At 41.7% G+C, this 22,348-nt stretch overlaps 1 protein-coding gene across 6 annotated transcripts in view; it reads left to right on the top strand.

Moving 5' to 3' along the window:
- celsr1a (cadherin EGF LAG seven-pass G-type receptor 1a) overlaps window positions 1–22,348 on the top strand; it is an 87,140-nt gene that overhangs the window by 37,479 nt on the left and 27,313 nt on the right. For 4 of the 6 annotated variants that reach the window (XM_030720271.1, XM_030720274.1, XM_030720270.1 and 1 more), the window contains exons 4-7: window positions 2,290–2,512; window positions 5,431–5,546; window positions 8,110–8,198; window positions 14,309–14,389. In XM_030720271.1, the coding sequence (XP_030576131.1) occupies window positions 2,290–2,512; window positions 5,431–5,546; window positions 8,110–8,198; window positions 14,309–14,389 (509 nt within the window). The remainder of the gene's footprint in view (window positions 1–2,289; window positions 2,513–5,430; window positions 5,547–8,109; window positions 8,199–14,308; window positions 14,390–22,348) is intronic. The other 2 variants (XM_030720276.1, XM_030720275.1) reach the window with 1 other exon arrangement.

The raw sequence follows: 22,348 nt of genomic DNA, 5'->3' as shown, positions 1-22,348 counted from the left end.
CCTTTCTTACCTAAACTATACTGTGTGGAACCCCAGTTACACATATATGACAATACCATATGGAAAGTCTATTATAAGCATGTGCACAAGTTCATTTTGTTTCTGACAACAGTTTAAATAACCTGTGCAAAGCTGCTAAACCGCACTGACAGGCTGTAAAAGATCTCACAACCTGTTGTTGTAGTTTGAGGTTGACCCCAGTACAGAAAGGGTAAACACATGCTTTGTAATTTCCCCAGGTATAGCCGCCTGCTAGCACACACACACACACACACACACACACACACACACACACACATACATACAGAGAAGGTGTACAGAATTCTGACTACACCAGTCAGACCAGATTCTCTCGCCTGTTTTCCAGAACCACGCTAGCTTTAACTCCCTTTGATGAATAAAGAGTACTGGCAGGTAAACAAATTGTCTGTTAATCTTCATAAATCAGTGTGTCAAAAGTATTCGCACACCAAGACTCAACAGATCAGTATCATTTAAAGCTGCTCCTATCATGTCTTTTGCTATTAACAATGGGAAAATTATAATGAAAAAAGGGATGACTTGTAGGGACAAATCCAGAGAATTATAACTAATCTCTGTAATCCTCCTTAGTGCTGCAGAGCGTGTTAACATGTTTATGCTCAACTTTATTTTGTTTTTCTGACCTGTAACTTTAGATGTTTCCATTTTTTATTTTTGAAAAAAAAAAAAAAGTAAAAAAACGGAATTGCAATGAGAATTTTATTTATATAGTGCATTTAATTACACATAAACTCAATGTGCTGAACTGAGCTTGGCCAGATGAGAATAAAAACGGTCTGTTTTTGAATGCTGACACAGTCATAACTGACCTCAGGTCAGCAGGCAGCTCTGTTAGTTCATGAGCTGTGGGAAAGCTTGGAAGCTTTCATCATTCTCATTCAAATCACTTTGCAAAATATTTCCCATCATCAGTGATCTTCCTCTCATACTTCCATCTTGTACATCTGATACCTGACTGTCTCCACTCCTGTCTCTCCCCTCTCTTTCCCATCCTCTGTTTTATCTCATGTAATTACCTGATTATACCTGCCTTTGTCACTCATAGAGCTTCTCGCCTTCTCCTCCTCCTGCCTACGTCCATCTTCTCCACTCACCCATCATATTTCCTTTACCTACATCTCAGTGTCTGCTCTTTGAAGGTCACAGTTCAACTCCTGATAGTCAGGGGCTATTATGGGGCTGATGACAGGCGCTGCCTGCTCTGTCCTCCTTGGGTTTCCTACATTATAGGGAAACAGATCCTTATAATTCTGCCTCGGAAAAAAAGGATTATGCTGAGGAGAGAAGGGCCATTACCTGGTTCCAAGCTGTGCAATTTTTGGGGGTCTGTGTGTGCCCTGGATGAAGAGAGCTTGTCTGGACAGCAAACTGACGCAACACACTGCATGAGATGTGGAGGCATCTATCACAAATATTATTGCAGACAGAAAAAGGCCTGCCGGAGGAATTTTAAATGAGCAGAGCCAGGCAGCTGGATGGCTTTGGACAAAGCTGAATCCTCATGGTTATTTAGAGCAATTTTCTCTTCCTGGACCTGCTGCTCTTGCGCAACTAAATTAGATAATGTAATATATTATATATTTGATACCATCATGTAGCTTCAGTTAGGCAGATGGCAAGTAAAGGACAAGCCTATGGTAACAAACAGTTTAAACAGGGGTAGAGATAACCTCGCGAGCGATGGTTGGTCAGGTTTGTTTGACCGTGCCATAAGCCGGATGGAGAGGGCAGTTAAAGCCAGGTCAGCCACGGATTCGGCTTAATGGAAGAAAGCCGGCGGTCTCATCCCTTTCTTTGTCTTCCTTCCCTGCTTTCTTTGTTTCTCCGTTGTGACTCCTTGTCCAAACTCCTTGCTCCTCTTTATCTCCTGTCCACTCTCATCTTTCCTAATATGGCCAAATTACTTTCTGGCTAAGATGTTCTTCCCAGAAGAGATCAATAAACAAGGTTTTGTCAGTGTTATTAATGTTTAGACTGAGGCAGGCCTTTCTTGAACTGATGTTTTTAAAGGGGCTTTAAGAACAGAGAATTAGCGTGGTGTTTAACATGTGCAGGTTCGTTTTATTAACGTGCTCCGCTGATAATCAAAGGCATCTTGTTAAAACAACTGAATTCCTTAGAGCTGACTAAAGTTTGTATTTCAGTCAACGATGACACGAAGGCACGCTTCGCTGAAAAGATAAAATGGTGATAAATTGATGAGACAATATGATGCCGCCGTAATTTATCATCCTCTTTTTCTTGCAGGCGAGCACTGTGAGATTAATGCATCATCAGACCGGTGTGTACCCGGTGTGTGCAAGAATGGCGGCAAATGCATCAACCGGCTCGCAGGTGGTTTCATGTGCGAATGTCCAGCAGGCGAGTATGAGAAGCCCTACTGTGAGATGACCACCCGCAGCTTCCCTGGACAGTCCTTCATCACCTTCAGAGGCCTGAGGCAAAGGTTCCACTTCACCGTCTCCTTCATGTAAGTTTGGTTCCTTTTGTGTCTACCTCTCTATTAACTAATCACCACAAACTGACAGAACACACCCACTCTGGATCAGATGCAGTTGAAGGTAACCGGCTACACCTATCATGCTTTCTGTTCTCCTATTACATATTGTGTGAGCATGGTTCCTGACGCTCACACTTTTGGCATGTAACGCACACTTTCACCTTCAATCTCACGCTCTAATGCTGCACAAAGAAATGTCACGATAAGAGGAAGCCTCAACGCCACACCTTTATGGGGAAAAAAACAAAACAAAAAAACAAAACTGTCTGTCCTGTGTGCAGAAAAAAAAATGTTTATTTAACTAAAGTCAGCATTTCAGCTTTCAGCCCCAACAGTGGTCCAAAAACATCAGCGTGAGAGGAAAAAAAGTTCTTTACTTAAGCTGCTGTTTGATGTGTTAACAGAAGCTGAACTTAACTCACTTAGGCCTCTTTTCCACTACCACCTACTTGGCTCCGTTTGACTGGACTCTACTCAGTTTTGGTTGTTTTCCATTACAATTGAGCACCGCCTCAATGTGGTTGGGGTTGTTGTAGCAAGGCTCCCTTGCTGACCAATCAGTGGCATGCAGTCTGTTGATGTCACGTCAAACCCTGGCTGAGTAGGTACAAAAGCCTACCTGGTACCAGGTTCTATCACCTAATGTAAACCCTAAAAACCGAGTTAAGTCAGGCCGAGTAGGTACTAGTGGAAAAGAGGCATAAGTCTTGCATTAGTAAAATATTTACATGCATAAATATTTATATGCATAATCAGGGTAAGTTCTTTTACCCCCCATGAAACTTATTCAGGAACTACAGTGGACCTATGTACTCTGAAGCCTGATGGAGCACTTACTGCTGCTGTTAATGGAACTTAATTAACTTCAGTTCTGCAATATGTAACCACTGCATTTACAGTAATATCGTATTTTTTTAAGCGAAATTAATGTGTGCGATATTCCCAGTCTAATGATTTCCTCTTCTGACAATCAAATGCAATAATCAAAATGGTTTAACATGCCAGAAATAAAACCCTCTTCCACTTTGCTGTATTTGGCCAGCTGTGCCATTTAACTTCAATAATCTGAAATAATGTTAAAATGCAACAGCATCAAATGCTGCAGTAGATTTCTAATAAGAGTCCATTTGAGGTTGGATATTTTTTTTTTTTTTTTTTGGCTTTTCTGCAGAGCATCACCTCTTTTTCCTGCATTGTAAATCTCCAGACAGGGAAGGGGACGTCCTGTTCCATTCACTGATTTAAGACTCAATAAATTGACTCAGCTCAGTGACAACATTTAGCAGCATCATGGACTGCAGATTGCAACTATGAATAATGCAGTGAATGATGGTTAAATTAGGGTTGATCTTTACACACACATTTCTTCAGAGATGCCCTTCCTAACAATGCTTTCTAAATACAGGATGTCACAGACAGCAACCCCAGTGTATAACTGCAGTTCAGCAGCTTTGTAGGGAATTCTAATATCGATGATCAGGAATGTTGTTGACACACAGTAGAAATATTTTTGGGATTTTTTTGTGAGTCTTCTGCAAAATCTGGTCCTCTGAATCCTTTTCATTTTATCTGTTATTTAATTAGTGGTAGTTTTCACCTTGAAACAGCAGTAGCATAATGGTAAATGGACTGGTTCTTATATAGCGCTTTTCTACTTGAGCACTTAAACTGCTTTATGTAACACGTCTTCATTCACCCATTCAGACAGATTCATACAAGTGCTTATTTTTCTACACTTCCATATCTAAGTACTTTCTACATTCACACTCTGATCAACGCATCAGAAGCAAGTTGGGGTTCAGTAACGTGCCCAGGGACACTTTGGCATACAGACAGGAGCAGCCAGAGATCGAATCACCAACCTTCCAATTATTAGAGAACCTTCTTTACCTCCTGAGCCACAGCCACCCCCTCTATTGGTGGGATAATGAAAAGTTAAAATGGAATGTGATCCGGATCCACAGTGGGGATAAAAAATAATGCAGCAGAGGCAGATAAACAATTTTCTGAACACTGACCTGACCTTTTAGCAGCTTTAACTTGATAGGTAACAATTTTTGCCTCTAGCTAGCTTTTTATTGTTTCCTACTGACTTATATCAGAACACTTGTAAAGTCTATAAAGAGAAAAAACAGCCCTGGCTCAACAGGTTTTTAACACTTACATGGTAAATATTACGAAGCACTTGTTTCTTTACCAGTAATGGGTGATATGAGTTTGAAAATTTGTGGACACAGTGACGGTGAGAAAGGTTGCCAGTGAGGTGAAAACAGGAAAGGCTGTGTGATTTGTTTCCCAGTTTCCCTTATCAGTGTTTGACTTCAGCCATCCTGACTTCCTGCCCTCCTGGGCTCACTGGCATCTGCCGGCTGACTCCTCTGCCCTCACCTTACACTCCAAACACACACACACACCTACACGTACACACATACCTGAACTTTGTACCCCCGTAGAACACACACACACACACACACACACACACACACACACACACACACACACACACACACACACACACACACACACACACGAGTAGGTGCTGGCTCATTTACCAGGTCTTTGTCTTGTTCTCACATGTAGATACACTCATGCACCGTCTACACTAAAGGAGCTGTTTCCTCTGTGCTTTACACATCCTGCCTTTCCTTTCCAAGTTACTTTTCCTCAAGAGCGCCTCAGCGCCTCTTTTCATCATAAAACTTTCTGCAAGGTCCTCTACCTTTCAGTCAGGCTCTGTTTGGGTTGGAGAGGTGCTCAAAAATGTGACAGGAAACATGAGCATATCCTAAAGAAAAGCAGCTGTAATTCACTCAAGCTTTTCTGTGACACATATCTTAAAGTTCCTTTTACCATAATGAATAATCTTAAAAACAAAAATGTTTCTACAGGTTTGCTACCAGAGAAAGAAATGCCCTGCTTCTCTACAACGGCAGGTTCAACGAGAAACATGACTTCATCGCCCTGGAGATCATCAATGAGCAGATTCAGCTCACCTTCTCGGGAGGTTAGGCCCCCTAATGTGTGACTGTCTGGTTGTGCATGTGTGTGTGTGCTACTGTTGCATATCAGCTCTCAGCTACTTTATAAGCAGATTAACTCAGGTGTAAGTGCACGTTATCTAAAGTGACTTTCACAAAGATGTGGGTTCTTATCAACCTCCACTTTCTTTTGACAAGAAATATGTGCATACACATATCCAAATTTAGCAGTTTGAATATGATCATAATGTGTGTATATGTGACGCTAAAAGGGATTGTGTGTTTTAGTTTGAAAGACTGAACTGGCCAAAAAAAAAAACAAAACACCCCCACAAAAGGCATGAAGGCTGCAGTCCACAAGCTGGAAACTTTCTTAAAAATATTTAGAAGATCAATTCGCACAAACAGTTTCACATTTAAACTCACTCAAGTGCACACCCACACACCCACAATCATTGTTAGAACTGGTAGCTGTTGAATGCAGATCAAACAGATATTCTTTGAGTCTACTTTCCCATGGTCTCGTACAGGGAGGAATCCAGTTCAGTATGATTATTGTGGGTGAAGCCTGTTCGGGAGAGAAGCCAAGTCCTTGTGCCCTTCTTCAAAACTAACATACAACCAAACAAATGCATGAATCATCAAATTAAATGTTCTGAATTATGAGTCACGCTTAATGAGAGGAGTAAGAGGGAAAGTCTTGGATTTGTTTGCTGTAATTGTCTTTCAGTGCTTTTTATTGGTGATGTAAGACATCAGTTATTAGTGTTTGCTCTTTATCTTTCTATACAAAGACTCTCACAAACACAAAACTCCTCAGTGTCGCCGTGCTGTTCACTGATTGTCAGAGCAGGGGATATGTGCCCCGGTTTCTCCTGCCCTTGACAAACAGACTAAACCCTCTGCAAATCCGGTGCCGTTGTGCACTACAGTCTCCTCGCTGAGCATCACTGACACTGCAGACTAATGCATGTTGATTTAAGACACGCTGAGCCTTTATTAGTAACTTATCAATAGCCAGTGGTGTATGTTTTAAAATTTAAGTTTAAGTTTACAATGAGGTCAAACTTTTTAACCTTTCAAAGATAAGAAAATACAATCTTGGTGTAAATAAAAAGTTCTCAGGGTCCCTTCCCTTCTCCTAATATTAGAAAACAGCTACAGTTAGCTAATTTTAGCATAAAGAGGCAGCCTTTATGAGTCTCATCTGTGGTGTTAGATTTCTGCCATAAGTCAGTGATACAATCTGAGTTGATTGTCTGTGTGTACAGTTCAAAAACTAGCATGCGGAGCTTTGTAGTCAAATGCACATTCTGCAAAATTCCCTCTTTCCCCTTTATGTACTGACACCTACCACTGAATACATCTTAGTAAAAAGGAAACAGGGTCGAAATAGAAATGTCCTTCAGGTTGTTTTATTAGGAACAAAATGTATATTGTATATTTGAACTTAAACAGTGTTCATTACTCAAATAAATAATGTATTACACAATAATTGTTACTTCTTAAAATAATGGAGTACGTTACTTAATTACTCGTTGGAGAAACTAACTCGTTAAATAGGTTTTACATTACTCTGTAACATGAGCTGAAATGCACTCACATAATTATCAGTTAACAACATAAACCTGAGGCCCACATGCTGACACAAATCCCAATCCTCATGAGGATGCACAATCGTTTAGTTTTTACGCATGACCACAAAACCAACAACAAAATGCAAAGTTGAAAACCCGCCAAAAGAGACTTCAAAGCGGCCGCCACAGTGAGAAATGGAGGCTGCAAAGCTGCAAGTCTGACAGCTCATCACTGCCTTTGTTACCTGTTGAAGTTCAGGCTCTGGCTGCTGAGTCAGCATACACTCAGCTATAACATCGCTCTGGATTCTTGGCTAGCTTTGCGTTAGCATGCTGTCTGCGCAGATGCTTGCGCAGACAGCATGCCATGTTGTTAGCACTGTAATGCAGCTGTTTCAGTCCTGGACTCAGTTTGTACTTGATCATTGCGCTCTTGTTCTTTTGTGCAAAAATAAATAAATAAATAAATAAATAGAAAATAGAAGTAATGCCTGTATCTCCACTCCTCAAAAGTTGTAGACCACTCTGCTTCACTCCTCTTCCCTCCACATAAACTAAAATCAGCTGGTTGTGCACTGCACATTAAAAAAAGGCCTGTTTGATGTTTTCTTCATTCTGTCCACCTGTTGTGCGGATAACTGAAGAACCTTTGTAACACAAATAACAATGTAATTGTAACTGTGATTTGATTTGATTACTGAATTAAATACAATAACGCGTTTCATTACTGGGCTATTAAAAGTTACATTATCTCATTGTAACTCAGTAATCTATAATAAGCACCCATTTAAACTGCATTATGCACAGCTGACTTTTGATGTTTCCTCTCTCATCCTGATTTCCTTTACCTCACATCTTCACCTCTCATTCATTATCACTGATTCATTCATTTCTCCCACTATCCCTTCATGTTCTCTTTCCATCCTTACTTCCCTGTTTTTACTCTTCTGCACTCTTTCCACTCTTTCATCCCACCACTCTCTTTCTTCATTCCTTCTTTTATGTCATACAGGTGAGACAAAGACCACAGTGGCTCCCTACATCCCAGGTGGAGTCAGCGACGGTCAGTGGCACTCAGTCCAGCTCCATTACTACAACAAGGTAAGAAATGCAGTCAATCAGCCCACTGCTGCTTTTTCTTCCCTCCTCTTCCAGAGCACTTTTTTCCTTCTCACCACTAAAACAAAGGATGCTGACCCAAGATTGCATAGCAGAGTTTGTACTTAAATTTGTAGTTTGAAGCTGAATTTCCCCTTTTCTATTTTAGTGTGCGTTCCATATCACACTGGGGTCATAATGTGTTTAGCCAGTGTTGAGGGTTGATGAGTTCAGAAGTTGTGTTGTGGGAGTGAAGAGGATTTTTTTGAAGCTACTAAGGCACTTGACCTTGACTGCTGACTTGTGAGATTATGTTAAAAGTGTAGTTGGGTTCTATCCCTTTGTTTTAGTCTCAAATACTGAATTATAGTCTGGTTTCAGGGGTCAAAAGTTCACAGTTGCACAGCTAAAGTGAATACAGTGTCTTTCTTAGGCGTGGATGACCTCCATACAAAGCTCATGGGTAGTTCTGTAATGCTGCAGTTTAAATGTATTCCTAATCAGTGACATCTGTGGGACGCCACTGATTAGTCATTAGTTTGATTCACTCACAGCATCCAAAATCATTTTTTTTAAGATGTTCCCACGTTTCTTCTTTACTAAATCAGAAAAAAAAAAACAAGACTGATTATTTCACAGCCTAGCTTGAGTGTCCTCTTCAGGTGCAATATTATGTTTATAGGTTTTACATTGCAGTCAGTTCCTGGTGTTATTTAACAAACTTCCACCCTGCAGGCATTGTTCTTATAACATTAAACCAGACAAGAAATAAGAGAGCGCCATATTCCTGAGGATCTACAAACCTTTGTGTGGTTTTTGGTTGCTGTAAAATTGCAAGTTTAAGAGCTGCGTTTGGAGTTTACTGTCAAAACAGTGTCAACTCAATGAGTGTCTACTTTAATATTTATTATGTTACACACTTAAAAGCTGAAGCAGCACTAAATGCACCGTCTTCCTGAAGCTAATGGGTTGTACCCTCATCAGCATGTGCTACCTTCACTCTGTTGGAGCTGATAGGTATGCTTGTGTTATTTTGAGCTCATCCAAGAAACATTGTTCCATCTTTTTTATTCTTTACTCTCTTGCTTTTCCTAAATGTGTGTGATGCTGCGAGCTGTAGCATCACCGACTCGGCGTTGTGTTACAGCAGCACCTGGGTCTTGTGACCTGTTAAAGAGAGTACCTCGGTTCTTGGCCAGACACTCGCCTACAATGCACAGCTTCTCAAATTTCACAGGTTGTTCACCTTTCTTGTGTCTACGAGCTATAGATCCCTGAGCATGCTTGGTTGCCTTGACAGGGATCCATTCATCAAAGCTGATGAATCGGGCTGCCATACTTTATGTGTTAGCTGCTGGGTTACATCTGTATCTATTGTTTGAGGTTGTATGACCTTCTCGTCAGCTTCTCAACAGAAAAGTGATGCTTTAGAAACAATGGTTCAAAGCTGCTGCACGGCTCCAGGTATTTTTTTATAGATACAGTCTGTTGACACAGAAGGCTTCTTTGTTTTTTTTGTCCATGGGGTTGTCAAGTATTTGTAAAAATATCACCCTGGAAACGAGAGATTAATTTCCATGTCTGAACAGATTTCCTGCTTTGTTCCCTTTCTGTGTGGTTTGCTTTTGTTTTTTTTACTTAACTTTAATGATCCTATAGGCTTCCTTTTTTTTGATTCCCCAACATGCAGATACTAGTCCGCACACAAACGCACGCACGCATGTATAACACCAGTATCCCAAGCGTCTCCTAGGGTTATTTCTGTGTAAAGCAGGGGGCGGGTGTGTTTCACCTCTTTCAGTCTTGATACAGACCAGTGATTTTCAGAGCTGGCGACACATTCCGTTAAATTAGCCCAAGGCCGACTGTAGTACTGACACCGGGTCAGCTTTTCCTCATGTGCTGAATGATCAGAAGTCAGATTGACTGATGGTAATATAATCCTGAAACCACTGGCGGGGGGATTAGTGGAAATGAATATGGCAGAAAGCAGTAATGTTCTCACAATAGATTAGGGCTGTTGACATATGTATGCAGGGACATGAATGAAGCCACACATATGCTTGTTGTGCATGAAAGAGCACTCACTCTTAGAATCTTTCTCTGTCTCGCTCTCTCTTTTACTTACACACACACACACACACACACACACACACACACACACACACACACACACACACACACACACACACACACACACACACACAGATATTTGTATCTAGGTAGCATTGCTTGCATAGCTCAGCGAGATAGGAGAGAAGATTAGAGCTCAATTTTGGAGGGATGATGTAATCCTGATTCATGTTGCATACATGAATATCATTCTCTCTTCATTGATATCTCTTTTGTGGTTTAGCAATCTAAACAGAGGGGTTTTAGTGAAAGTTCCCACTGGCTACTAATATGTTGTTTAATTTTGAATTACCAGTTGCACTAAGCAAGTTAACTTCAAACTTGCACACAGATGAGCATAACTCGTCTGCAACACGCATCTCTTTGTAATAGGGGACTTTTAGGGGAGTTGCAAGTTGAGTTAAACAACAATCCAGGAGTGTTGGTCCCACACGAGACCCACACACACACACACACACACACACACACACACACACGGACAGATGATGATTTATTGGGGCAAATGATGAAGTAGGTGAAGCTGTGTAGGACATTTATGTTTGCTCCCTTTTCAAGTCACAGTTGCTGTCATCTGAAGGTTTAGGGTGCCTCTGCTAAAAAAAAAAAAAAAAAGAAGTCAAAGGTCACAGGAGGGTTGGCATGACAACAGACATGGATTTGCCATTGTCGACTGGAAAGCGTGTGCGTGTGTTTGAATCTGTGGGGCGGGCCGACAAATCGAGAGCGTGCGTGTTTCTGAATGTGTGCTAATGTGTGTACCCCTATTAGAGAATGCCTCACAATAGTGAGTGGAAGGATAAAGACATTGTTGAGATGCCATAGAGCAAAGACTCAAGGACAGCGGCCCGTGTTAGCAAACTTACACAGGATACACATACACAAACACAGATAAAGTGTGTATTCTTGGGGAAGCTGGAGGTTTTGTCCTGGGTTTTGATGTGTGTTAACTACAGGAAATGATGCTTCTTGTTACAGGAAATGATGTCATTTAGGACACTGGGCAGGATGTCAGTTGCATTGTGATTGTGTCTGCTAGGCCACCTGTGTGGAGGTTTTCACCATGAACTCCACAGGTACTGATGCAACCTTTTGCAGGCTCTTAAACAAATGAGGGACTTTTTTCCAAATACATTTTAATCAGAATGCTAACAGAAACAATTTGTTTGCAACTGGTCACATATGCTGTATTTCAATGATCCTGCTGCTCTAGTTTTATATTATTACTGATATATTGTTGGTTAGTACACTTAGATGTCACTTAGATGGCATTTACAGCAATCTAAGTGACATTTCATATTCATATTTCACCATCTTTAAACCAGACTATGACAAAAATGACCTATAATTGACTTTGATGTAGTCTGTCTACATGGTTCTAAATCCATGTCTGCAGACGTGCGTGCTTGTGTGTTTGCAGCAGTTCCATGATAGTGTTTGTCAGGCTTGATGTTAGACACGTTAACATTATTGCGCTGGCCATTACTGGCTGTGATAATTGCAGCTAGGGTGTGCAGACAGCATTCCCAGACAGGCTTAGCTGGCTCTTATCACCAGCGGGTACCATAAGTTCGCCCTTTTTCTGCCTCTGCCGTTCTTCCCCCGGCCTCACCGGGGGCTCCTTACATGGTGGCGTTTTAATCATCAGAACATTAGTGCAAATTGCTTCACGGCATAGTGTGAAATACTTTTTAATGTACTCTGTGTGTATTTTTGCATTCCACCCATGTTGGACTGAACTCAGCCTCTCAGCTCGATTTAGCGACCTGTTACTCACTCTTACTGACAGGCTCCTCTTTAATATTGAAAAAAAAAAAGGTTTTGTGTTATGAAAGTATTGGAAACTCCTGTGAACACACTTCATTGTGTTATCCACAAATGCAGGTTAAGAACCCATACGTGAACATAATTCAGAAAGGCTGCTGCCTTCTGTGGGCCAAACTTCATTTAAAATGGATTTAAAGTGGAAAACTGTTCTTTGGTTTGAAAATCTTTTTTGGAAAACATGGACGCTGCTTCCTCTGGACTACAGAGGAGAGGGTCGGTCCAGGTTGTAATCAGCGCTCAGTTCTAAAGCCTGCATCTCTGATGGTATGGGGGTGCATCAGTGTCTGTGGAATTGGCAGATTGCACATCTGGAAAGGCACCATCAGTGCTGAAAGGCATATACTGGTTTTAGAGCAACATATGCTCCCATCCAGCAAATCATTGAATTCTGCTTTTATTTACATTTTGCATAGCATCCCAAGTTTTTTTCAAATTTGGTTGGTAATGCATGTATATCTAAATTTTCCATATTAGTTCCCAGAGGGTATAGGGTTGGATGCTCCTTGTAACACGTGACTCTGTGAGAGTGGGTGAGAAGTCTGTAAATGTAGATCCAAATACTGTGATGCTTTTATTTTGACATGAATGCAAATGCATGGATGAAGGTTTAGCTTTGTCGTAGTGGTCGTGCCCAGGAGGGTGAATCTGAACGCTTATCTCAGTCTGTGCTGTAAAATAAACATTCTCTTATCCTCCTCTTCGCATTTCTCTCTGTCTCTTTGTTGATGTTTCAAGATTTATTCGGGCTTCCAGCGTGAACTCATACGCAGCCACACACACACGCAGCCCTGCGTACAGGCACACAGTGGATAACTGCTTTTAAGACACACTGCAAAGAGCCTGAGAGTGGTTTTGAAGTTGTCATCCATCCTCCTTTAGTTGTAGTTTTATTTCAACTTGCCTGGGTGGCTGCAGTATAATAGAGTGGCAGATGCATGCCTTTTTAGGTGTTTAACTGTGCCATGCTCACACACACACACACACACACACACACACACACACACACACACACACACACACACACACACACACACACACACACACACTCCTTCAGCTGTGCACAGAGATGAAGCGCACAGCTGAAGAAATATGTGTGCAAAGGGCACAGGGCTCATTGTGTTAGTGTGTGTGTTATGATGTTAAACTGCCAGATCTTATGTTCCTGCACAGACATGGGTAAATGTCTGTGTGTTGTCTTTACTAAGTACTTTTTAAAAAGGTTAAGTAGTTCTTTTTTTTTAAGGTGAAGCCCCAGACTCTGCATTCCCCGTCAGGGTGTGTTTTCAGAGGAAGAGGCCATGTTATTCTTTGTTCTTCTTGACGCATTTTTCCACAGACCTCAGGCAGTTGAGGTTATCATCACACATAAACACACACACTGCCTTCAGCTACCAGAGACTACTATTTTACCAATTGCAATACAATACAATGATATCTATTAATGTTCAAACATTGCAGGTCAAACTACACCCCCTCAGAGGAAAAATCATTCATTATCAGTATTCTGCTAACACATTCTAATCATCACATTGTGCCGCATAATGTTCCCAAACCCATCGCTTGTGTCACTGTTGTGTAACTGGCTTTGTTGACATGCTGGCAGCGGGATCTTGGGGCTTTCACACTCTTGTGCCACAAGGAATGTTCCCTCTGTTTTCCTCATGCTGTAAATTTCACCTGTTCTTCACACAGCATTGCATTTCACAGCGTGATGTAAATCTGCCACTGCCACTTTTGTCCAAAGGCGGCAGCGCATGAGTTGTAGCCTATTGTGCGAGGTGATGGGAGAGGTGTTTTGGAGGTGGGCAAGAAGCTTGTCGTTATTGCTGGCAAATTGGTCGGTAGCGAATGCAACCGCAGAGCATGAAGGCATTTGTGAACACATATAATACTGTTGTTGTGCTGCATGTGGATTGGCACAAAAAAAAAAAAAGACATTCAGAGGTAAACCACACCATGCTTTTTAATTTATATATTTTAGTGATTTTCTTAATGAAAAATAAATCTGCACATACAAAGAGAAAACATAATAATCACAAAAAAATTCAGCACTGACGCGTACATGAGTAACGACTCAGCATACACACGGTGATGAGGCTTAGCTGTGGGCTATAGGTCTAATTTGGTGTCTCTCTCTCACGGTGTCTCTCTCCCAGGACGGGGGGAGTCTGGTGGACTCCAGCGGAGCTCTGCGGCTCCCTCTCTATACCGCCTGGCTGGAGCTCAATCAGAAGGAGGTAACCTCTGACCTCTAGCTTAGTCCCCAACTGGGCTTCTTTTCTCCGCCTGGGTCTCAATTAGTCTTCGCTTTGCTTCTAGTACAGACTACTGGACTAACTCCGTAAAGTGGCCTCTAACACCAAGGTGTTAGCTCTTGTTTAGTCTGGGTCTGGCCTAGTCTCCACAGTAGAAAATGCTGTCGTAGATGGTGTGGTTTTTGGGTTGTTGGTTTGCCTGCTAAAGGTTCCTCAGTTTTATTTCAGTGTGATCTGGCTTTCTTCTGTGTCTCCTGTTTGAATTCTTTATGAAGTCATGCATCACTTGCAAGGCCAATTTTTAAAAATATTGAGATAAATAATAACATTTTTACATGTTTGCTGGCAGTGTTACTCTTTATTGCTTTTGTGGACACTTACTTCTTTGCATGATATTACTGGTAAATGGACCAGTTCTTATATATCGCTTTTCTACTGTACTTGAGCACTCAAAGCGCTTTATACAACATGTCTTCATTCACACAAGCACTTTCTATCAAACATTCAACACATCAGAGAGCAACTCAGGGTTCAGTATCTTACCCAAGAATACTTTGGCATGCAGATTGGATCAGACAGGGTCTACCTCCTGAGCTACAGCCACCCCTAAACCTGTCAATAACAGTGTCCCATGAGTGGAAGGAATGTTTATTACATCATCCCCTTGGTTGTGCATAAACAAATGTGGGACAAGTCATAAATTAAAAGTGAAAGAAAATAAATAAATAGGCACAAAAACCTTAAAAATCCAGATTTAAAAAGGATGGTCTTCCTAACAGTCTCAGCAGTGACCAGAATGGACAGGATTAGAAAAATGGGTCTATTAGAGGGACAGCTCAGGTTGAGCAGTTTGGATGCAAAGTTAGAGAGGCAAGGAAGAGGGATAGTGGATACACCTGACAAAGGATGTTGAATGTGGAGCCGCTTGGCAGGAGGAAAGGAGGAAAACCACAGGGGAGGTTCATGGATAGAGGGAATGAGGACATGCAGGAGGTTGGTGTGAGAAGAGGAGGATGCTACATGTAGGAACAGGGTGAGATGGAGGCAGATCATCCTCTGTGGCAATCCATAAAGGAAACAGCCGAAAAAAGAAGAAGAAGAAGAAGACTATATAATTAGATTTATTCATTTTTAAGAACGTCCTGCCTCCTGGCTATTAAAAAGGATCAAGCTCGCGTTATTTTTCAGACCTGGAAACTTTGTCAATTAGAAAACATCTCAAGGATTGAAAAAATAAGGCAACGCTGAAGTGCCAATGGGTGATGTCATGGTAGGTATGGCCATCTTTTGCATACAGTCTGTGTCTTTGCAGCTGTTCATAAACTCCCATCATACAGTTAATAAATGTAGGCATTTCTCTTCATGATTGTCTAGTTTACGTGTTGAGGCTCTTCATTTTTTTTAATTGATATTTAGCACTGTGGGAGGTGTAAAAATATTCAAGTAAACAATGTCAATTTCAGGGGCGTCTATTTGGAGTTTTTAGCATATTAATATCTTATCTATGTGGCTAAACAGTCTTTGTTTTTCCTTTTTATGATTAATGCTCAGAAGCATACAGCTGAGTGTTAAGGCAGTTGCATCATTGCTTTTTCTTCCCCTTGTGGCTAAATATCACTCTCTGTATCATTTTCTGCTCCATTTCTCCGCCTGCCTGCAAAATATACTTCTAAACAGTGCATAAGCAGAAAGGACACAATCACAGCGTTGCTGTTCATCTGTGAGTTCTCATTGACTTTCTGTATAAGCATTCACTCAGTGAAATAAGCATGCTCCAGTCTAGGCAGGCATACAGGTAAGCAGACACCCACAGAGCAGCGACTGTGTTTTCCTTGGCAGCAGCAGAGTGGCAGGCCTAAGCACCGATTCTGTCGGGCTGGATTAGTGACACATGGAATTAGTCAGAGATGTCTCTGGTAATGATAACAGATGACAAATATCATTCAGCTTGCATGCTTCTGTGTAGATTGCCATCTAGCTTCTAATTGTATCACTAATCCTTTGTTGTGTCACGCAAACGTTTGTCCTCAGAAGTTGGTATTAACTGGAGTATTAACGAAATAATAATGAGATATCAACTGAATGGAGTTTATTAATTTGTGTGTTGTGCACGGAGTTAGCAGTCAGTAGGAACAGTGGATTGTGTTTTGGACCATGGAGGCAGAGTAAATCGGATAAATCTGTCACCTTCATACACGATAGGCAAACTTACTACACCTCTCTGTCTCATCTCCAATTTTTACATTCCTTCCCAACTCTGCTACGATGTGAAAGAGTGTGGGTGTGTGTGTGTGTGTGTTACTGAGGGAAGGAAATTTCCCACACCTCACCTAGCATGACCTAAACCTCTTATTAACCCTGCGAAAGGTGGTGAATCAGTGGAATTTTTTTCCTGGGGAGAGGGGCAGAAAAGAAGAGAGAGAGAGAAAATCCACACAGTTTATAGCTCCCCTGCCCTCCTGGCAGTAAAATGTTCTCCTCCTCTCAGGTCTCCTGGTCTCCTCATTCTTCTTCCTGGGTCTCTTATCTCTCCTGCGATCCCTATCAGATTTGGCTCCACTCTGCCATTGCTTTTTAGTGCTAAACATTAGCATCAATCTTGATGATCCTTAATCACTTCAGGTTGTGAGCTCTGCTGGGCTGTTTTAGATAATGATATCTCAGAGGTCAGATTTAGATGCAGGTGGTACATTTAAAATACAATACATGAGGAGCTTCACCTCTATATCACTGATGTTAGCAATCTGAAATTGATCATGATTAGCCAAAGTCTTAAATGCAATAAAAATAGATTTGATGAGAAGTTACAAGCTGAAAATTGGCTGACATAAAAGTACAAAATCTTATTTTTAATTAAGCAAAAGAAGACAAAGAGGCAAAACCTGCCAGTAAACTATAACTGCACCAATTCTTAGGTTCTCCCTCTGCCCACGCACCACCTCTCTACCAAATTTCATAGTTTAGTAGTTTTTGCGTTACCTTGCTGACAAGGAGGCAGACAAAAGTGAGACAAAAGGCGCCTGTAACATACCTCAGACATTACAACAAGCAGATGAAACACATCATTCAGAAGAAAATGCCATTGATGTCAGCATACCGGCACTCGGCCGAGTTTGCCAAATCGTGGAAGGAATTTTCTCAAGACGGTCCAAACAGGATAAAGTTACTCTCGCCTCTGCTTATGTGTCGTCTGCACATTTGTTTCGCCTCTGGAAAACCACAAGCCGACAATGGCCGCTGTCCATCTGTTACACTGATGGATAGAAGAGCCGTGAGATGCTGGAAATGGCAGTAACATATAGGCTTGAACATGGCACATTGTAGTCTCGTGTAAAGTGTGTGTGTGTTTTCTCACTTCTAGGTTTACATAGCCAGAGGGCAGGTGAGGTAATGTGGACATGACAGTTTGTTGCTGCCAGAGGGAATGTGGGCTACTCTAGCCCGTCCCTGACATGATCAAAAATCAGCTTTACTTACTCGCACACACAAACAGCAGTTGTTTTTGGTTCTGTGCCCGTCTCTATTTTGGCTGCAGTCTTTTTTGCTGATTAAAACCATTCTTTTATGCCTACTTTGTGAAAATAAAAACACGTTTGGCTTTTTCTTGTGGTTTCCACAGTTTTACTGCACGCACCACACCACAGAGCACGTTTTCAAGCACCCATTTCCATCCAATCAGCGGAGCAACAATGGCATTTCCTCAGGCGAATGCAAATAAAATAAAGGAGTGCGCGCCCTCCTTCCTTTATGAGCCGAATGAACTGCGTGGACGTCTGCGGCTTCGCTCGCCACTTCCTGCATCGCTCGCGCGCACACAAGCTCGCCGCTTGCTCATTCAGCACACACGCCTGCAAACGTATTCTGCAGACATCCTTCCTATACTCCCCAAGCACACTCCTGTACAAGGACATAATCACCACTTCTGTCCTACCCACCACACACACACACACACACACACACACTCACTCACACGCATATTTCCAGGTCATTAGTTGCTCATTTTGACAATGTTTAAGGTGTTTTCTGACTCAGCCGTCAAACTGCATGTAACACAATCTGTGTCTTTATCCTGGCCGCAGGGCTGGTTGAGTTATCATGTCGGCTTTGACAGGCAGGCCCATGGTAATGGAGTTGTCAGTGTGTGTGTGTGTGTGTGTGTGTGTGTGTGTGTGTCTGTGTTGGTGGGAGGGAAAGGGTGTTTGTGTGTAAATGGGGGTGTTGCACGCATTTGCTGCAGTTCGGTGTGTGCTAGAACTTGGTGTGTATCTGTATGTGTGTGGGTTTTCCAGCCAATCACCTCCTGTCCTCCACCCTCCTCGTCTTTGTGGCAAGCTGTGGGGATCAAGTGCGTTGCCATGGATGCAGTAAGCCTGTCACCCCTGGAGACGACACCTTACAGAGCGGGAATCTTTGCCCTGAGTCAGGCGGAGGGTAAATAAGAGACTCTCATGGGGCCCCTCAACGTGAGGGCCAAGTGCACTTTAAAACAAGGGGTCAGAGAGAAGCCCGAACCTCTACACAGCTCTGCTGGACATATTCACAGCTAACAGACATGCTTAGTGTTCAGTTATAGACACTTTAGACAGTTTTATACTAGACTTAGGCACAACTCAATCAATCAGTGAAGTCTGAAGTCTGTTAATTTCTGTTTAATTTCTGGTAATTCAAAAGCAGTCTTGTTGTTCAAAGCTCGAGTAACAAAAGCTGAGTAGATGCTGATATTCCCAGGATACATATCCAAAGTTCTTTTAGTCTTTCTGGTTGGGCTTCTTTAAAACTTAAATTCTGAAGTGTGCTCACACATTACGCACACACTGCTGTAAGTCTCGATGACCTATTTCTTTAGTGGAAACGGTTCATGATCTGCTTTGCATGAATTAGCAGAGTCCTAGTTTTAGCTGCAAATATGCATTACACAGTGATAAATACATTCACATATTACAGCACGTACACTTTAACTCTGTGTGTTAATGCTTCTTTATACCCTAAATAACACACACACGAACTTTAAGTAAATGTGGTGTAGCACAATCAGCAATCACACATACTGTGTGAGTTTACTGTGTGTGTATATGAATTATCAGCACCTGTAGCAGCTGCAAGAGTTTGGGTTGTGGGTTCCCCTCCTCTTTTCTCTCTCTTGCTTTTTTTCTACCTGCTTTTATCTCCCCGTCCCTGCTCGACTGGACTCAAAAAAGATGATGATAAGACTTTAATCTGAGTCGCTACAAATCCAGGCCTTTTGTTTCCCCTTTAAAACTTTTCCTCCACTGCTGTTCTCACACTTTCTCGTATTTGCACGGTTTAATCATTAATTTTTTTAATCTCACTTTATCAAAGTACACGCGGGAAGAAAGTCGAACATTTCTACTCCTCCCTCCTTACATTGTTTTTTTATCAAATCTGGATGCAATCTGCTGGAGATCCAGTAGATCCAGACTACAAGTCTGTGTATGCAGATGGACAGGGTAAATGTGGGGGAGGGGGAAAGGACTCACAGACGGATCATGAGTATGACTCAACGCTCCATAATCTGATTTTAGAGGAATGTGTTCCTTCTTGGGAGCAGTTTTAATTGATTACACAGTAATACAGTTAGATTGTCCAATCACATTGCACTGCTTGTTTACCACTGTTGAGTTTCTTCTAACACCGTGCTGATGCTTTTATTCGTTCCCAGAGCACAGTGGAAGTCCCCTAATCACAAACTGCCCACAGGGGACATTTGTGCATATTTCACAGCGGGGTTAAGCATTACAGGTCCTTGTTATTATCAGGATCAAATCTGGCACGAGCCTGTCAAGCACATACTCGGTGTCTTAACTCCTTCATCTGAGTGCAACCTTGAAGCACGTTTGCTAAAGTACAGCATCTCCCCACAGGCTGCTGAAATGTCAGCCTAGGAGGAACAATCCAAGTTACATAATGACACCAATATTTAAAGATTTTCAACAAGAAGTCCTCCTGTTCAGCCAGCAGGAGCTTCTTGGTTCACGTTTGTGTTTATAGGGGTACCTACAGAGGGTTAACTTCTTGATTGAGCGACCAGAGCAGTTTTTTCTCCGGGCTGTGAACGTGTTTGTTTCTGCTGTTAAATTGTTCAGATCCAAGTGGCCAATTGTGGAACTGCTGTTTCCATTTTCGGGCACGTGCGCACTGGCTTCATTTTTCAGACGTGATGCTTGCTGCTTATTGTGTGGAGGAAAAAAAAAAGACGTGTGAAGACATGTCCTTGGACTCTGGAGAATTTTGATGGCATTTTTACTGTTTTGTTCATATTGATTCATTGTATGAATCCTAGACGGGCACAGACCATATCAAAAACTGAGAGAATTCATCCGTGATGCCTTGCTCAACCATGCCTCGTATGCCTACTAAAGCCTTATCCCTTCTGTCTGTGCTGAACTGTCTATCTGTGTGTGTGTGTGTCTTTGTGTGTGTATGCGTATGTGCATTGCCACTGAAATCCTGTACAAATGAGATTACACATTAAAGAAAGAAAGAAAACAGCACTGGTGTCAGAGCTGCCATGCTTCCTGTTTTTCTTATTGAAAGTGTGAAAGTGTTTTTTGTGGAATCTGTGGAAATGGGGCATTTTGAAGGGAGTGGTCACGACAAACGACTCCCTGTGGGTTAGAGCTATGCCTGGACCGGAGCCCACCTGAGCCAAAATAGAAGACACTGCAGGCCTGTGTTGCTCAGTTTTTGCCCGTCTGCCATTTTCTCTTTTGTCTCTTTTTTCTGGACTTCCTTTTTTTTGTCTGTCTCCCTTTGCTATTTTCCCCTCTCTTTTTTCTTCCTTTGTTTCCTGTGCCGCTGCCCCACCAGTATCTCATTACTCTAAACCTATTTATGTAGGAGAGACATGCACGCACACATATTCTTTCTATCCATATCTTTTCATCTCTTCTGTTACATTGTTTTTCCTCAGTTAATGTACTGACACATGTAGCCACATAAAACTTTTGCTCAATTTCAACTGAAAATATTTGAATTATTATTATTATTTTATTTTTTACTGTAGAGCTTTATTGAATATCAGTGCAGGAATATGTGGTATTGCTTCCTCTGAAAATCCATACGTTTTATTAAAATATGCTCTTTACAGATTTCAGATCACAGCATGAACTGATTCACTCATTCAGAGTGAATCAGTAAAGTCAGCCCCCCCTCCCAAAAAAGGCAAATATAACACAATTTGACAGGCATAAAATATAAATATATAAACAGGAAAACCCGACAAGTGAAGGACAAAAGAAGAGGAGGCAGGCCTAAAAAACTATCTACAGCAGATGAACAGTATCTGAAATTGAAATTCATGTGATTAAGAAACAGGGGAAAAAAATCCAGCAAAGACCTGAGACAGAACCTGAGAGGTGCATCTGGTCTCAGTGGAAGGGTGGCTGTCAGGAAGCCATTCTCAAGGAAGAGAAACAGGGAGGGGGTAATTTGCTGTACTTATGTTACCACAGATATTGCAGTTGTATCACGATAGAATGGGCAGCATATAGTGATAGTGTAGTTTCTCTGATTTACTCTGTAATTCCTTTGTTACTGAAATGCCTCCTGAGTGGTTTGAAAGTCTCTCTTGCTATTGTTCAGCCTGCCAGCCTTATGTAAACTTTGTGTAAACACTGCACTGTGATTAGATCTGAGAGCCGGAGTGCCGCTGTCTTTATGTAGTGCAGAGATATACCATAGTCCTAGGAGAGATAGAAGAGTGGAATAACTTGTGATTTCATCTACTATAATTCACTAAAAGCAACAAAATCAAATATGAGTGCTTCTCAAATTTAATCATGAAATGAATGCACTTCCATTCTTTTTACTGGTGGGAACTCTTTTGGAATTAAACTCTGCTCCTGTTCCAAAGCCACTATTGTTAGGGAAATGCTCCATTGAACTTCGCTCTCAGGTTCAAAATTAGAAACTCTAAAGCGA

Source organism: Archocentrus centrarchus, chromosome 23, assembly GCF_007364275.1.
Source record: "Archocentrus centrarchus isolate MPI-CPG fArcCen1 chromosome 23, fArcCen1, whole genome shotgun sequence".
NCBI lineage: Eukaryota > Metazoa > Chordata > Actinopteri > Cichliformes > Cichlidae > Archocentrus > Archocentrus centrarchus.
The sequence above is the reverse complement of the archived record's forward strand: the minus strand, read 5'-3'. Positions and strand labels throughout refer to the sequence as shown.